The 15,486-nt window shown below is 37.5% G+C and overlaps 1 protein-coding gene across 2 annotated transcripts in view; it reads left to right on the forward strand.

Moving 5' to 3' along the window:
- The window catches only part of SLC25A21 (solute carrier family 25 member 21), a 557,570-nt gene that overhangs the window by 316,275 nt on the left and 225,809 nt on the right, over positions 1-15,486 (forward strand). For both annotated transcript variants that reach the window (XM_008269507.4, XM_017348267.3), the window contains exon 2: positions 12,386-12,434. In XM_008269507.4, coding sequence (XP_008267729.1) covers positions 12,386-12,434 — 49 coding nt within the window. The remainder of the gene's footprint in view (positions 1-12,385; positions 12,435-15,486) is intronic.

The following is a 15,486-nucleotide window of genomic DNA, read 5'->3' on the forward strand; positions in this document are numbered from 1 at the left end:
AGTAAACAAAAAAAGAGAAACCAACCTTGTAGAGTTAAATGAAGAAAAAATTCTAAGAGAAAAATGTATATGGATTTCTGTTTAATTTTTAGGATTATCTTTTCATAAAAATGTTATTGGAATTTTAATATGGGTTACATATATATGAATATATATCCTTTACAAATTTTATATATACATGAGATTACTTCAAAAGGTTCATGGAAATGGCATTTAAAAATTTAGTTTGTCACAGATTTTGAATATATGCATGCAGGAGGTCTTACAGAATCAATGAAAAATGTATATTATGGAAACACTACATGGATTTCAAAACTTTTGAACCAAAATAAACAACTTTTAATTTCATTTAAAATTATTTTTGAAATAGACTTATATATTTATAATCAGAAAATCAAGTGACACTTCTCTGTTTTATTCACAGTTCTTCCTCTTTAGAAACTTTGTAAACTTCTAGAAGTATTTTCCAATCCATTAAAATATTCATAGCCTTTTTATCACCTTTTGTTCTCCTTGCTTGCTGATTGTGTTGAGGCTCACATATTTGAAGTCAGCTTTTCATAAAGGACCAACACATCTGAAAATTAGTCCACTTACCCAAATGTACATGGAGCTTACTTATGGTCTAAAACAGAGTTAAATAAGAAAAAAAGAATAACTTCAATTGGGTCAAAATACCAAATGGTAAGTTTTAAATACATTACATTGAGCTGAAATTGAGTAAAAAGTAATTAACACAAAAACTTTGCTTCCCAGTGAGATTTTCATTAGTTTAATAATTTTCAACTCCCCTTAGCATTCAAAGTATGATTTTTTTTAAAAAAATCACTTATTTATAAACTCTGCTTCAACTTTCTTCCTCTCTTGGACATGCTCCATTTTCCATAATTTCTAGATGATAATGTAAATGTATATTTATGTTTCTGAAATCTATTTCCCTAAATTCTTAAATCAGTCAGATGGCAAACTCTACGAGTGCAAGGAGTATGCAAAGAGGACACTATTGCATTCCCTGTAGACATATTTTAATAGCCATTGCTCAGTGTTAATTTATTTTTAAAAATATATGCTAATAGTAAACTTATATCAAAGTATTTGCTTCAAGTTTTTTAAGTGAAGTTATGTCTTACCCAGACACATAACTTTAAGCAGTATCTTTCAAACCTGCCAAATTGCATTGCCTGTTTGTCCAATTTAGTGTGCATAGCATTATTTTACTATGCCACAATGGTAATGCACCTTAATTTTTATCAGAGAAAGTATGATATATTTTATTTTCCTTAATTAGTCTCATACTACTTATAATTCAAAAGGGCTACTGCATTTTCTGGGCAGATTATCAAATAGGATGTTGTAAGGATTTGCATGACTAGTAGAACAGAGAAAACATCAGTTCTTTCTGTAGCTGATTCTATATTTACTTTAAATTTGCACAGTTTGGAACCATTTCTCTGTGGTTCTCTGTTAAAAAAATTAAAATATTATTTTAGATCTTTTTTTTTTTTTTTTTTGATAGGCAGAGTGGACAGAGTCTTCCTTTACTGTTGGTTCACCCTCCAATGGCCACCGTGGCCGGTGTGCTGCGGACAGCGCACCGCGCTGATCCGAAGCCAGGAGCCAGGTGCTTCTCCTGGTCTCCCATGGGGTGCACGGCCCAAGCACTTGGGCCATCTTCCACTGCCCTCCCGGGCCACAACAGAGAGCTGGCCTGGAAGAGGGGCAACCGGGACAGAATCCAGCGCCCCGACTGGGACTAGAACCCGGGGTGCCGCCACCGCAGGCAGAGGATTAGCCTATTGAACCGCAGTGCTGGCCTGTTTTAGATCTTAAAGAGTGAAACATACCACACAAAATCAGTTAAAGTGAGTAAAACACTGAGTGTCAGAGAAATAGAGAGGTCTTGGCTTTAATTTGAAAATGCCATAGAAAGGGCTAATATAAAATCTACTGGTCTGTAGTATTTTTTTGTTTGTTTGTTCTACTTAATACTTTTGGTTGAATACTGTAATCAATACACAATTCTTCTTAAGTGCTGAAACTTAACTGAAAAGTGATCACTGTTAAATATGAGTGGGAATAAGAGAGGGAAGAGATGTGCAATTTGGGACATGCTCAAGCTGACTTACCCCAAATGGTAGAGTTAGAAACATACCAGGGGATTCCAATTCAATCCCATCAAGGTGGCATGTACCAATGCCATCTCACTAGTCCCAGTGATCAATTTCTGTTCACAATTGATCATAATGATAGGACTAAGAACCAAAGGGATCACATAAACAAGAATAGTGTCTACAAATACTAGCTGATAGAATAAAAAAGGGAGAGAACGATCCAACATGGGAAGTGAGATACCCAGCAGACTCATAGAATGGCAGATGTCCTAAATAGCACTCTGGCCTCAGAATCAGCCCTTAAGGCATGCGGATCCGGCTGAAAAGCCCATGAGAGTATTTTAGGCATGGAAAGCCAAGACACTCTGGCCAAAAAAAAAAAAAAAGGAAAAAAAAAAAACCTAAATGAAAGATCTCCGCGAGTGAGATCCCAGTGGAAAGAATGGGTCATCAAAGAAGGAGGTACCTTTCTCTGAAGGGAGGAGAGAACTTCAACTTTGACCATGGCCTTGTCTAAATATGATCAGAGTCAGTGAACTCAGGGGACTTCTATAGCCTTGGCAGCTCATGACAAGAGCCTAGGTTGATTACTGATGCCATAAACAAGAGTGTCGATTTGTTAAGTCAACAACAGGAGTCACTGTGCACTTACTCCTCATGTAGGATCTTTGTCCTTAGTGTGCTGTGCATTGAGATTTAATGCTATAACTAGTACTCAAACATTATTTTTCACTTTATGTTTCTGTGTGGGAGCAAACTGTTGAAATCTTCACTTAATGTATGCTAAACTGATCTTCTGTATATAAAGATAAACGAAAATGAATCTTGATGTGAATGGAAGGGGAGAGGGAGTGGGAAAGGGGAGGGTTGCGGGAGGGAGGGATGTTATGGGGGGGAAGCCATTGTAGTCCATAAGCTGTACTTTGGAAATTTATATTCAATAAATAAAAGTTTAAAAAAAAAATCTACTGGTCTGGGACCTGATTTTTTTAAAAGTCCTATCTGCACTACTTTTTAGTTCATGGTTATGTTGTTTTGTTTTCTGCTTCATAAAATCATCACAATTATTTTTGTAGTAATCCATGGACTCAGCACATATCAGTAGTCTTCCTTCCTATTGTTATGAGGATGACACAAGTAAGTGGAAAGATACTCTGTGTTCATGGATTAGAAAAATTAGTACTGTTAAAATGTTAATTCATACCAAAGCAATCTACCCTGTGAATAAAATCTCAATCAAAATGCAAGTGTCGATTTTCACCAAAATAGAAAAAAAATCCTAAAATTTGTAGAGAACCACAAAATGCCCTGAACAGCCAAAGCCATTTTGAACAAGAAGAATAAAGCTGGAGGCACCACACTACCTGACTTCAAAGTCTATTACAAAGCTATAGTAATAAAAGATAGCATGGTACTGACATAAAAACAGACGCATATACCAGTGGAACAGGACAGAGAGCCCAGAAATAAATCCACATATTTACAGTCAATTGATTTTGGCAAAGATGCCAAGAACACATAATAGAGAAAGGGCAGACTCTTTAAAAGTGTGTTGGGAAAACTGGGTATCCATGTGCAGAATGAAATTGGACTCTTCTACAATTTTAAAACTCAAAATAAATCAACGACTTAAATGTAGGACATCCAACTGTAAAATTACTAGAAGAAATCATGAGGGAAAATTTTTTACAACTTTGGTCTGGGCAAAGATTTCTTGAATATGTCTCCAAAAGCACAGGCAATATCAAAACTAAACAAATTAAATTGCATCAAATTAAAAAGCTCTGCACAGTAAGGGAAACAATATAGTAAATGGACAACCCACCGAATGGAGAAAATACTTGTAAGTCATATATCTTGTAGGGGTTTAATATCTAAAGTATATAAGGAACTCAACTTATTAAAAAGAAAATAAATAACACAACTAAAAGATAGGCAAAAGAACTGAAGATATACTTCTCAAAACATATAAATGGCCCACAGATACAAGAAAATTGCTCAACATCACTGATCATCAGGAAAAGGGAAATTAAAACTTTAGTGAGTTATCAACTCACATCTGTTAGAATGGCTGTCATAAAAAAGATGAAAGGTAACAAGGGTAGCTGGCAAGGATGTAGGAAAAGGGAAGAGAGACAAATTCTAGTGCATTACTGCACTGATGGACTGACTGACTATAGCACATATCCTGTTCCTGCTAGCTTCTGATAGAAACCCAAAAGGAACCTAGAAAGCTGTTCATTCCTGTGCTTTATTTCCCACTGCACTTCAGCCTTCACCCAGGAGCAAGGTTATAATGGGCTTTAGAAGCTATTTAAACAAGGATGAAGGACAAAGGATGAAGGGATGTGGAAGATAAACTGGGTGCCCCAAAGGAACCTTGAACATAGCTTATTAAGGGACAATGTTGAGTCATCTTTCACTTAAGGTCTTAATTTTTATTTTAACTATATACAATGTTATTACACATTGAGCTGTTCTAAGGTGGATCATCTGAGACCAAAGGACTCTAAATTTACCTTATTCTACCATGGTATTACATATGCAAATTAGGTTGTAATTTCATTACACTTGGACTACATATATCAAGAATAGCATTTATCATACACCATACTATGGCTGGGGCCAGTGCTGTGGCATAGCAGGTAAAGCCACCATACTATGGCTGGTAATATGTGGAAATGTACAAATTTTGTCTGTCTACAACTCTTCCTTTTACTCTCAGCAGCTATTTCAGAATTCATCCCCAGACAACATTATGTGAATGGCCCCGGTTGTAAAAAATTGGTTAAAGAAAAGGTGGGGAGGGGGGGTCATCTTCTGCTTTCTACAGCAAGCATTTTAAATCTCTAGAATGAAAAAGGACAAACCCATTCCTTCTGGGGAATGAGGTCTTTGATGTGGTTTTCTACTCCTAGCTCAAAGGAAAAAGGATACCATTGAGTTATAAGATATCTACCAGCAGTCAATGGCAAAGTAGGTGAAAAATTTAAGAACTACTTTTAATGAGATATATATTTTTAAATAGCCTTCACTTCACAAAAAATCAACCTTGTAGCTTAAGACAAGGAATCCCAAATATATAAGAACATCCAGGCTCCAGATTACTTGAAATTTTAATTTAAAAGTTGTTTAATGTTTGTCTTCATTTTCTGCCATTAGTTTCATGAGAGCTGTAACATATTTTCTTGAAGAAGCTTGACAATTTCAGACAAGTATGCAGTCATATGAGAGCAGAATTGATGGAGAACATAAGTAACAGCATTTCACAGTGTAAGCAGCAATACTAAATCACTGGGGCGAACGCATAGTTTTATGCATATTGCTGTTTTCTGTTGAATACCTTCCCTTTGCATGGAAGGCCTTTCCTTGTGTTTCATGTTGGTGCTGACCTTTGAAATTCTTCAGCCTTTTAGGCTTCCCTTGATACTGTATCAGACTGCTCCCCAGCACTGGAACAACAGCCTGCATACACACAGTTCTCAACAGTCATTGGGCAGTCCATTAGGTGTTGTTTGTTTGGTTGTCTTTTTGCATTGACATAACCACTAAACAGCTGGATTTGACAATACTGCAATTCTATGTTCATGTACTTTACTGAATATAGTTTTTATGAATATTTCTTTCTCCTTTCAGTTAGATATTTATAGTAATTCCTGATGATTCATTTTATTTCTGTTATATTTGTTGTTACATTTCCTTTTTCATCACTGACTTTATTGATTTGGGTCTTCTCCCTCTTTTTATTTTGATTGGGCCAATGATGTGTCAATTTTGTTTATTTAAAAAAAAAGCTCTTTTTTTCACTTACCTTTTGTAATTTTTTTGTTTCATTTTATTTCTTCTCTAATTTTAATTATTTCCTCCTACTTTGGGGTGTGATTTTTTGTTGTTTTTCTACATCTTTGAGATACATTTTGATAGCTCATTTATTTGGTACCTTTCCAATTTCTTCATGTTGGCACCAATTTCCATAACCTTCCCTCATAATACTGCTTTTGCGATATCCCATAAGTTTTGATATGATGTGTTGTCTTCATTCATTTTAAGAAATTTTTTCTCTTTTGATTTCTTCTCTGACCCTGTTCATCCTGACTGTTCATTCAGGAATATGTTGTTCAGTCTCCATGTGTTTGCATATGATATAGAGGGAGTTGCTGCTTTCCAGCTTCATTCCATTGTGGTCAGAGAAGATGCATGGTATGATTTCGATTTTTTTGGAATTTGTTGAGACTTTCTTTATGGTCTAGCATATTGGTCTGTCCTAGAGAATGTTCCATGCACTGATGAGAATGTGTATTCTGCCAATGTGGGGTAAAAAGTTCTGTAGATTTCAGTCAAGTATATTTGGTCCATAGTGTCGATTAGCTCTGTTATTTCTTTGTTGATATTCTGTCCAGCTGATCTGCCCATTGATGAAAGTGGGATGTTGAAGTCTGCTATTACTATTGTATTGGAGTCTGTGTCTCCCTTTAGATCCATTAACATTTCTTTTAAATAGCCAGGCACCCTGTTATTGGGTATGTATACATTTATTATAGCCACATCTTTCTGTTGAATTGATGCCTTAACTATTACATAGTGCCCTTCTTTGTCTCTTTTAACAGATTTTGTGTTAAAGTCTATTTTGTCTGATATTAGGATGGCAACATGTGCCTTTTTTGCTTTCTGTTAGCATGGAATATCTTTTCCATCCTTTCATTTTCAGTCTGCATGTGTCTTTGTCAGTGAGATATGTTTCTTGTAGGAAGCAAATAGATTGGTCTTATTTTTTGATCTATTCAACCACTCTGTATCTTTTAACTGGAGAGTTGAGGCCATTTCCATTCAACATGATTATTGATGAGTAACAATTTGGCCCTGCCATTTTTCCATAAATATTCCCATTGTTGACTTTGGATTTATTTTGTCCTTTTGCTGGGAGATTTCCTGCCTTCATATTCTTTTGTAATGATGGTTGTCTGTTTTTCTGTGTGTAACAAATCTGTGAGCATCTTTTGTAAGACTGGATGACTGGTGACAAATTCTTTTAATTTGTGTTTGTTATGAAAGGTATTTATTTCACCTTCATTGATAAATTAGAGCTTTGCAGGGTTCAGTATTATGGGTTGACAATTTTTTTTTTCTCTTTAGGTTTGGGCTGTATCTTACCATTCTCTTTAGCCTGTAGGGTTTCTGATGAGAAGTCAGCTGTTAGTTTAATTAGAAATCCTCTTAAAGTAATTTGGCACTTCTCTAGTGCACATTATAGAATCTTTTTTTATGTTTTACTGTGAACAGTTTGACTACAGTGTGTCATGGTGAAAATCTTTTTCTGGTCATGTCTATTAGGTGTTCTTTGTGTTTTCTCTACTTGGATCTCTTTATCAAAATTGGAGAAATTTTCTGGAATCATTTCACTGAATAGGCCTTCTAATACATTCTCTCTTTCCATACCTTCAGGAACTCCTAAAAACTATATGTTGGGTTGTTTGATAGTATCCCATAAATCTCCAACAGTGGTGTTTTTTTTTTTTTTTAAAGATTTATCTGTCTATTTGAAAGGCAAAGTTACAGAGAGACAGAAACTGAGAGAGAGAGGTCTTCCATCTGCTATCTTACTCCCTACATGGCCACAAAGGACAGAGCTGAGCTGATCCGAAGCCAAGAGCAAGGAACTTCTTCCACACGGGTGCAGGGGGTCCAAGCACCTATGCCAGCTTCCACTGCTTTACCAGGCCATTTAAAGAGCTGCATTGGGAGTGGAGAAACTGGGTCATGAAGCAGCGCCATACAGGATGCTGGTACCGCAGGTGGTGGCTTTATCGTTATGCTACAGCACCAGCTCCCAGTGCTGTTTTTACATTTTCTAACTTTTTTGTTTTTATTTTTTTGTTTGTTTTTTTTGTTTTTGTCTGTGTGTATGTGACTAAAAGATTTCCAAAGATTTGTCTTCTAGCTCAGATATTCTTTCTTTTGTCTCACCAAGTCTGCTGTTAATGCTTTCCACCACATTTTTTATTTAATCTATTGAATTCTTCATTTCTAATATTTCCTTTTGATTTCCCTTTAAAAATCTCAATTTTATGAGAAAAATTTTCACTAATATCATGTATGGTTTTCTTTAGTTTGTGGATTTGCTTCTGGTTGCTTTTGAATAATTCTGTGATTAACCTTTTGAATTCTATTTCCAGCACTTCCTCAATCTCTTTATCTTCACATTCTAATATTGATGGGTGTCATGGTGTCTTCCTTATTCATGTTTCTTGTGTTTCTGCATTATTTTTAGGCATTTGTTGAGTTGATTGTTGTTGTTTTCCCACTGATGGCTTTTATCTTTGGGCTATGCCTCTGTGGCTTAGTGGGATGTCTGCGCTTTCAGTGACTACAAAGAGGTATGTGGTGGATGTAGACAGGGAGCTCTGGTCAGTGCTTCAAGGTGGGTCAAGTATCGAGAGTAACACCCAAGCTGGGTGTGGTAGATATCCTCTTATTTACAAAAGGGGAAGAATGGTCACCTCTGTTATGATCACTTCCTCACCTTCTCTCCTCCAAGCTGAGCAATGCTCAGGTGTTAGCCCCCTGTGTGTTCAACACTCATCTGTACCACCATATGAACCACACAAATGATCTGCACAGTTCTTACTATGAGCACAATTCCTGTTGCAATGATCTGCCCCCAGCAACCAAGGAGCTCTGAGTGTGTCTGCCCAGAGACCCACCCTCACCCTGCATCTTATCATGCACCACTAAGTTCCCATGATCTCAGCACACGACACTCCCACAGTCACTGGGTGCAGAGGTTTTTGTCTGCCCTGCCAGTCTGTCCAGTCAACAGAGAGGTAGACTTTCCCCATGCCAGCTCCATCTAGGTGTCTTGATCCTGGGAGGCTGGGGGGCACCTTATAGTCCTACAAGGGTGCCCAGCCACATCCCAACCAGGCTCAAAGTCAATGGGAACTGCAGATTTTTCCTTCCTCTAGAATATCTGGATCATCTGCATATACAAGAGCCACTGGCTTAATGTTGCTCTCTCTCTGCCACTGCCACCAGTACTGCTGAGAAGGCATCTTGTCTCAGCCAGTGGCTATGTATGCACACAAAGTCTTCTGCAGCTGCTGCTCAAACCCAAAATGGTGCCCACCCTTCCTTAGCCAGGCAGTGGATGCTGTTGTGAGGAAGCTGGGGTGAGATAAACATGCCCCTCTCCCTCCACTGGATCTGCGGGCAACTGATAGCAACCCCTAGCCCACAGGGCTCCAGTCCTGACCCCAGCCACGCTCTCCCTCTGGCTATATCATCATGGTTTGCTGCAGTGCTGTCTCTCCTCTGTCTCCATGCTGCTGCCCGCTCTGGCTCTCGGCTGCTGCGGTTGTGTGTTGTGTGTTGTGTTCCTGTTCATGCTGCATGTCTGCACCCTCCACACAGGTCCACGGCATTCCTCTTCCTTTTGTAGGATTCCCTGTGCAGTTTTCTCTCCAATTCTCCCAAGAGTGCACTTCCTACACTTTTTCTCTTTTTTGCTATTTTCCCTAGCCTAACATAGTATGTCATTCCCTAATCTGTCATCTTGGAATCCCCTGAGAATTGTTAGGGTTTTATTCATTTTTTGATATTTCTTCTCATATGCTATGAAGTGACAAATATTTTTCTCAGAGAAAGTGGTTTCTACGATGGTTAGCAATAAAATTTTTATATTATGCATGAGCAGAGGAGATTAAACCACTTTGCTTTGTATTCATCTGTTCCTTCTAAATTTAAGTGTCATATCCCTAAATGCAAAATTACTAGGTTTTATATGTCTTATGATCAGTGTATCTTAAATTGGCAGTTGGGATGAATTATTAAGTGGAAACTTATATTTCAGAATTACCTTCTTTCCTATGTTTGCCTTTCAGTCTTACAAGAAAAGAAAACATGTGAAAAGTCTGTGTTTGCTAACTCATTATTTAGTTTGTGACTTCATACTAGGTAATAGAATTGCCAAGAAGTACATGGTACAATTCAGTTTCCTGAGGTCATTTCTAGGCCTATGGTAACACAATTCATCTGATTCTATTTTTATGGTTATCTCCATAAATAATAATCAAAGTTTCACAGTCTTTCTCTATCTAGTGGAGGACAGCAAGTATCCATTCCTCCTCTGAGTGAATCCAGATTTAACTGACCAAAATCAAAACCTCCTCATCATTTTCAATATGTCTGTTCTCTCTGTTTATAATGTATTTTGTTACAACTTAGATTCCATAAATTGCTTGTTTTCATTTAAAAATGCTAGTGAATAAATCATCACACAGAGCTGTTTGGCCAAATATGTTCCATTTGACAATTTAAGTCACATTCTCCTGTCAACCCGGTCGCAATCTGGACGTTCCATAGATAGACATTAACTCTTTTGCATTCAGGTGAAAGAAACACCAAGATATCTACGCTGTGATGAGAGATGATGTTTTTAATGGTAAGCTGGTGACCAAAGAGGGGGTGAGTGGGACATGATGCTCTTGTTCCTGAATATGAACAGATGTCACTAGGAGTGGTGAGAGGATCGAAGACAGAACACAGTAACAGGTGTCACTCTTCTGCTTTAAATCCCTTGAAATGTCACCAATAAACATGGAGTACATTAGTAATAACTGAAGTGTTATTATTTAAAAATCCCTTCAGTGACGTCTCATGGCCTATGGAATAAAGTGCACATGCCTGAAAATGAACTTGACATTGACATACACACTTCTAGCCTCACCTCTTGTGGTATGCTGCCTTCAACCCTAGGTTGCTTTCATGCTTGAGTACTTCTTTCCTTTTTCTTTCTTTTCTTTTGTACAGTGGCTCTCCTGCTCTGTGTCCTCTCTCTGCCTTGAATCTCTTTCCCACTTTTCACCCAATCCAGGTTATTTCAAGACCTGTCTCTGTGGTGCTTACATAAGTTTTGAGCATTGCATCACTCCCATGGATTATTGTCTTTTCTTTTGTGTCTTCCCTTCACTGTACTCTATCCTCAACGCCAGATGAATGGAAGACAAACACAAGTTTATTGAATGAATAAGTGAATGTTCAGGTGCATTCTAGACATTAGAAAATAATTTTAAGTAACCACAAAACTATAATGATCTGATCTATTATCTGTTACTATCAGAAACACCCATGATCACATAGGAAACTATAACATTTTTTCAAATGGGCAAAAAGACATATATAAACATGAACTGATTTTTCCAAATTCTGTTACTAATTTTAATAGTATGTTGGGGTTCTCAATTCTTTATCTAAACTTTTGGAGAGATGTACTAAATGGTGCTATTTGGTATGTAATATTTTGCTTTATATCTAATGACGAATCAGTGGGAGGAAATGTGTATTTCCTGTGGAAGTTCTTTCACACCATGCAATGGTTATGGTCGTGGGTTTGGTGGGCATTAAAACTAATTCCTAGATGTGACATCTAGATAAATTAATTTTATGTGCCTAAATTATGTCATCCATAAAAAGGGATAATACAGGGATATTCAAGAAGTTTGTGGAAAATGGAATTTAAAACTTTATTTTAGTCCAACAAATATTGAAATACATGCATACAAGAGGGTCTTCAAAAAAATCTGTGGAAAATGTGTATTATGAAAAACATTGCATGGAGTTCAAGAATATTTTACCAGAATAAAGCTGGCTTTTAATTCCATTTTCCCATGAGCTGTTTACAGTACCCTTGTGACTCCTGTCACTTAGAGTCCTTGTGAAGATTAAATTAGGGAATACACATATTGCTTGAAATGATGCCTAGTACATGATGAGCACTCAATAATTATCTTTATTAAGCTCTTAATGTAGTATTGGAATTATTGGATTCCCATAACTGCCTGGTGAGATAAGAGGCATCATGATCTTTGCTCATGGATAGTGAAGCTAAGATTGATGATTCGCTGTATTAGTAGGAAGGGAGACTCAAAGACCCTCTTACCCTCTCTCCTCCTTCGTATGCTGCATGTACTTACTGGGCTGGGTGGGGATATAATGACTCCTGCCTAGCTGGTTGGAATTTGGAACATTTTATTCCTTTTTCATTTTCTTTCCCCTGCAGCCCCTCCTCCCTGTCAGAGCATTTGTAAAGAAAGCAGTAACAGACCTTGCTCCCATTGAAATCATATTATATTTTTTATTTTTGCCATTATTTATTAGCTGTCATGTCCAAAATGCCAACTTATTTATTTAAATCTTCATGCCTGAGAATCAATAGGGTCAAGGAAATAAGAACAGTGTTTATATGAATGTTTATTGGACTTTTCTTTATCATCTTTCAGGTCTTGTAGAAATTTGTCTGATGCACCCCCTCGATGTGGTGAAAACCAGGTAAGGTTCTGCATGAACAAGTTTTATTGACTTTGGCTGATATCCAAATTAAGATCTGTCAGAACACTAAATGCTAGAACTTGTCCCAGGCTGGTAGCTTCTCCCTATAATGGCATTTATATTTGCTTCTTAAAGAAAGTACTATTTGACAGATAAAATTTGAACAGTGAAAAGCATTTCTCAGTAGAGGTCATTTGAAGGTATGTAATATTTTACTGCTTTCATATGACAACCATGAGGTATGATTTGTGGCTATACTGGTAAATGAGATAAATTTATCAAAATCATGTAGAAACTTAACTTTATCCATTATGACAGCTTATTTTCATTTGACATTACATATAACAGATTACTATTTAATTACATTTTGGTGTGAGACTCCAACATTTCAAGTTAACTTCTTACATGGTACTTAAAGAATTCATTCCTATAACTGTTTGCCAATACAAATGTAGGAAAAGTCACTTGCTCTTCTAGGAGATACAAATCAGGGTAATACATTGAATCTATTTGTTATTTTGCAAAAAAAAATAATAACAAAATCTTCAGGAGTTTAATGTTATCTAGAGCACTTTTTAAAAAGGTAAACCTGTGTCTAGAGGGTGAGTATTTAGCTAGAGGTTAAGATGCCAACATCCCACATTAGAGTTCTCGGGCTTTGACTCCTGGCACTGGCTCTCGCTCCTGATTCCAGATTCCCTGGGAGGCAGTGGTAATGCCTTGAGTAACTTAGTTCCTGCCACACATGGGAAAAACCTGGATGGAGTTCCCTGCTCCCATCTTTGGCCACAGCCCATTCTTGGCCATTTCAGACATTTGGGAATTGCAACAGCAGATGGGAGTTCTCTCTGTCTCTCTCAAAAAAATTATTTGCAGCTGAATTATTGAGCTGCCCATTTATTCAGTTTGGAAGCTCTTGGAGTTTAGTGAAAGTTTCTCTTTATTTGTATTGAGTAAAATCCAAGAGCACTATGCCCAGGATAGAGCCTAAGAACAGTTAACATGCACCAATGGAGGTTGAACAAACCAGTATTACCAGAATTAGAAAATACTTGATGATTCAAAATGGTCATTGGGTGGGGATATTATTTAATTTACCTAACTATGTAGCAGAATCCTAGGCTGTTTTCTGGAAGCAAGAGAAGGTAGGCCGGCGCCACGGCTCAATAGGCTAATCTTCCGCCTTGCGGGGCCGGGACACCGGGTTCTAGTCCCGGTCGGGGCGCCGGATTCTGTCCCGGTTGCCCCTCTTCCAGGCCAGCTCTCTGCTGTGGCCAGGGAGTACAGTGGAGGATGGCCCAAGTGCTTGGGCCCTGCACCCCATGGGAGACCAGGAGAAGTACCTGGCTTCTGCCATCGGATCAGCGCGGTGTACCGGCCGTGGCGGCCATTGGAGGGTGAACCAACGGCAAAAGGAAGACCTTTCTCTCTGTCTCTCTCTCTCTCACTGTCCACTCTGCCTGTCAAAAAAAAAAAAAAAAAAAAAGAAGGTAATTGTGACAGGCATGTAAAATTACATAGAGGATTGCAATAACAATACCCACTGACTGTGTAGCTTAAACAACAGACATATATTTCTCCTATCTGAGAAGTCTGAGTTTGAGATCCCTGGAAATTTGATTTTGAACAAAGGCCCTCTTCCTGACTTACAGGTAGCTTTTACTTGGTGTTGCCACACAACGTGGTACAAGGAGGAAGCTCCAATGTCTCTTCCTCTTCTTATAAACCCACTAATCCCATCATGGGTGCTTCTACCCTCATGACTCTGCCTAAACCCAATCACACCCCAAAGGCCTCACCTCCAAATACCATCACATTGGAGTTACAAACTTCAAAATATGCATATTGGAAGAAAATTTTACTCTGTAACAGCCTCCCAACACTAAACCCAGGCAAAGAAAGAAGAAAACCACAAATTATATTCAAAAGCAAGATATGTGCACCCCTGAACTATTTTTTCAAAAGTTTGAGAAATAGAAAGTAAAATACACTGGCCTTTCCTTTTTAGAGTCCATGTTAACCTTCTTTGAAAAGCCAGAATACTATTGCTAGTTTGCTGAAAATTAAATTGTTTTTCACTAAAGAGTAATTTTTCAAATTAGTGAAGTGTTCAAATGAATATAGAAACATAAGAATGATTTAAACGAGACATGGTATTAAAAGTGTAGTTACTAATTCACTCAATCCTTCATTCAAAAAACACACATTCAGTATCTAACTTGTGGTTCCTAAGCCAGCATGGTTTTCGAAGAGCTCACAATCTTATCACAGTGAACTTCAAAAACTATTATTTTGCTATACTGGAGCTGGATTGTGTGTTTCTTGAAACAGATGTGCCAAGTTACTGGGGTTTTGTATCTTCTTGTTATAGCAATGTTTTCATGAAAATGGCATTCATCAATTAAAATTAATCATATGTCCTTAACTAACTTCAAGGGGGGAGGGAAAACACAGTCCTTCCAGGTGCCTTGAAGGAAGAGGGAACTGGATACTAGATGGTATTTCACCTGTATTACAATGGAAAGGGTATTGAATACGCCCACATATAGTAAACTGAAAGCCCAAAATATATGCAACTGACTTCGCAACAGAAGTAGAATATGCAAGATTGCTAAGGTGTGTCTCTTGGGCACTACCATAGAAGTGACATAGTACATAGAGCCAACTGTAATGCTGGCATCTCTTTGCTATTGCCTTGCACAGGGCATGACCACATTTCTATACAGAAATAGATTCATATCCACAGAACAGAATTGATAATTTACAGAGTGAAAAAAAAAATCCCCTTGAACAAAGAAATGCAAGTAAATGTTTAGAATCTATTGTTTTTGATTCAGCAAAGGAAAGTATTGGTCACAAATAAAACCCAGAAAGAAGACTAGACTCCAAGCACATTTATTGTGCCAAAGTCCAGTACATGAAAAATGAGCCATATTCATACTCATAGTAATTCAGTGAACCACCCTTCAAGTAATAACATCCAAACAGAGTCAAAAGCAACCCTGGAAATGCTGTGAAGTGAGGTTTGGCTTGGCATTTCCCATGTTCCTCT

The sequence above is a fragment of the Oryctolagus cuniculus genome, chromosome 12 (genome assembly GCF_964237555.1).
Source record: "Oryctolagus cuniculus chromosome 12, mOryCun1.1, whole genome shotgun sequence".
NCBI lineage: Eukaryota > Metazoa > Chordata > Mammalia > Lagomorpha > Leporidae > Oryctolagus > Oryctolagus cuniculus.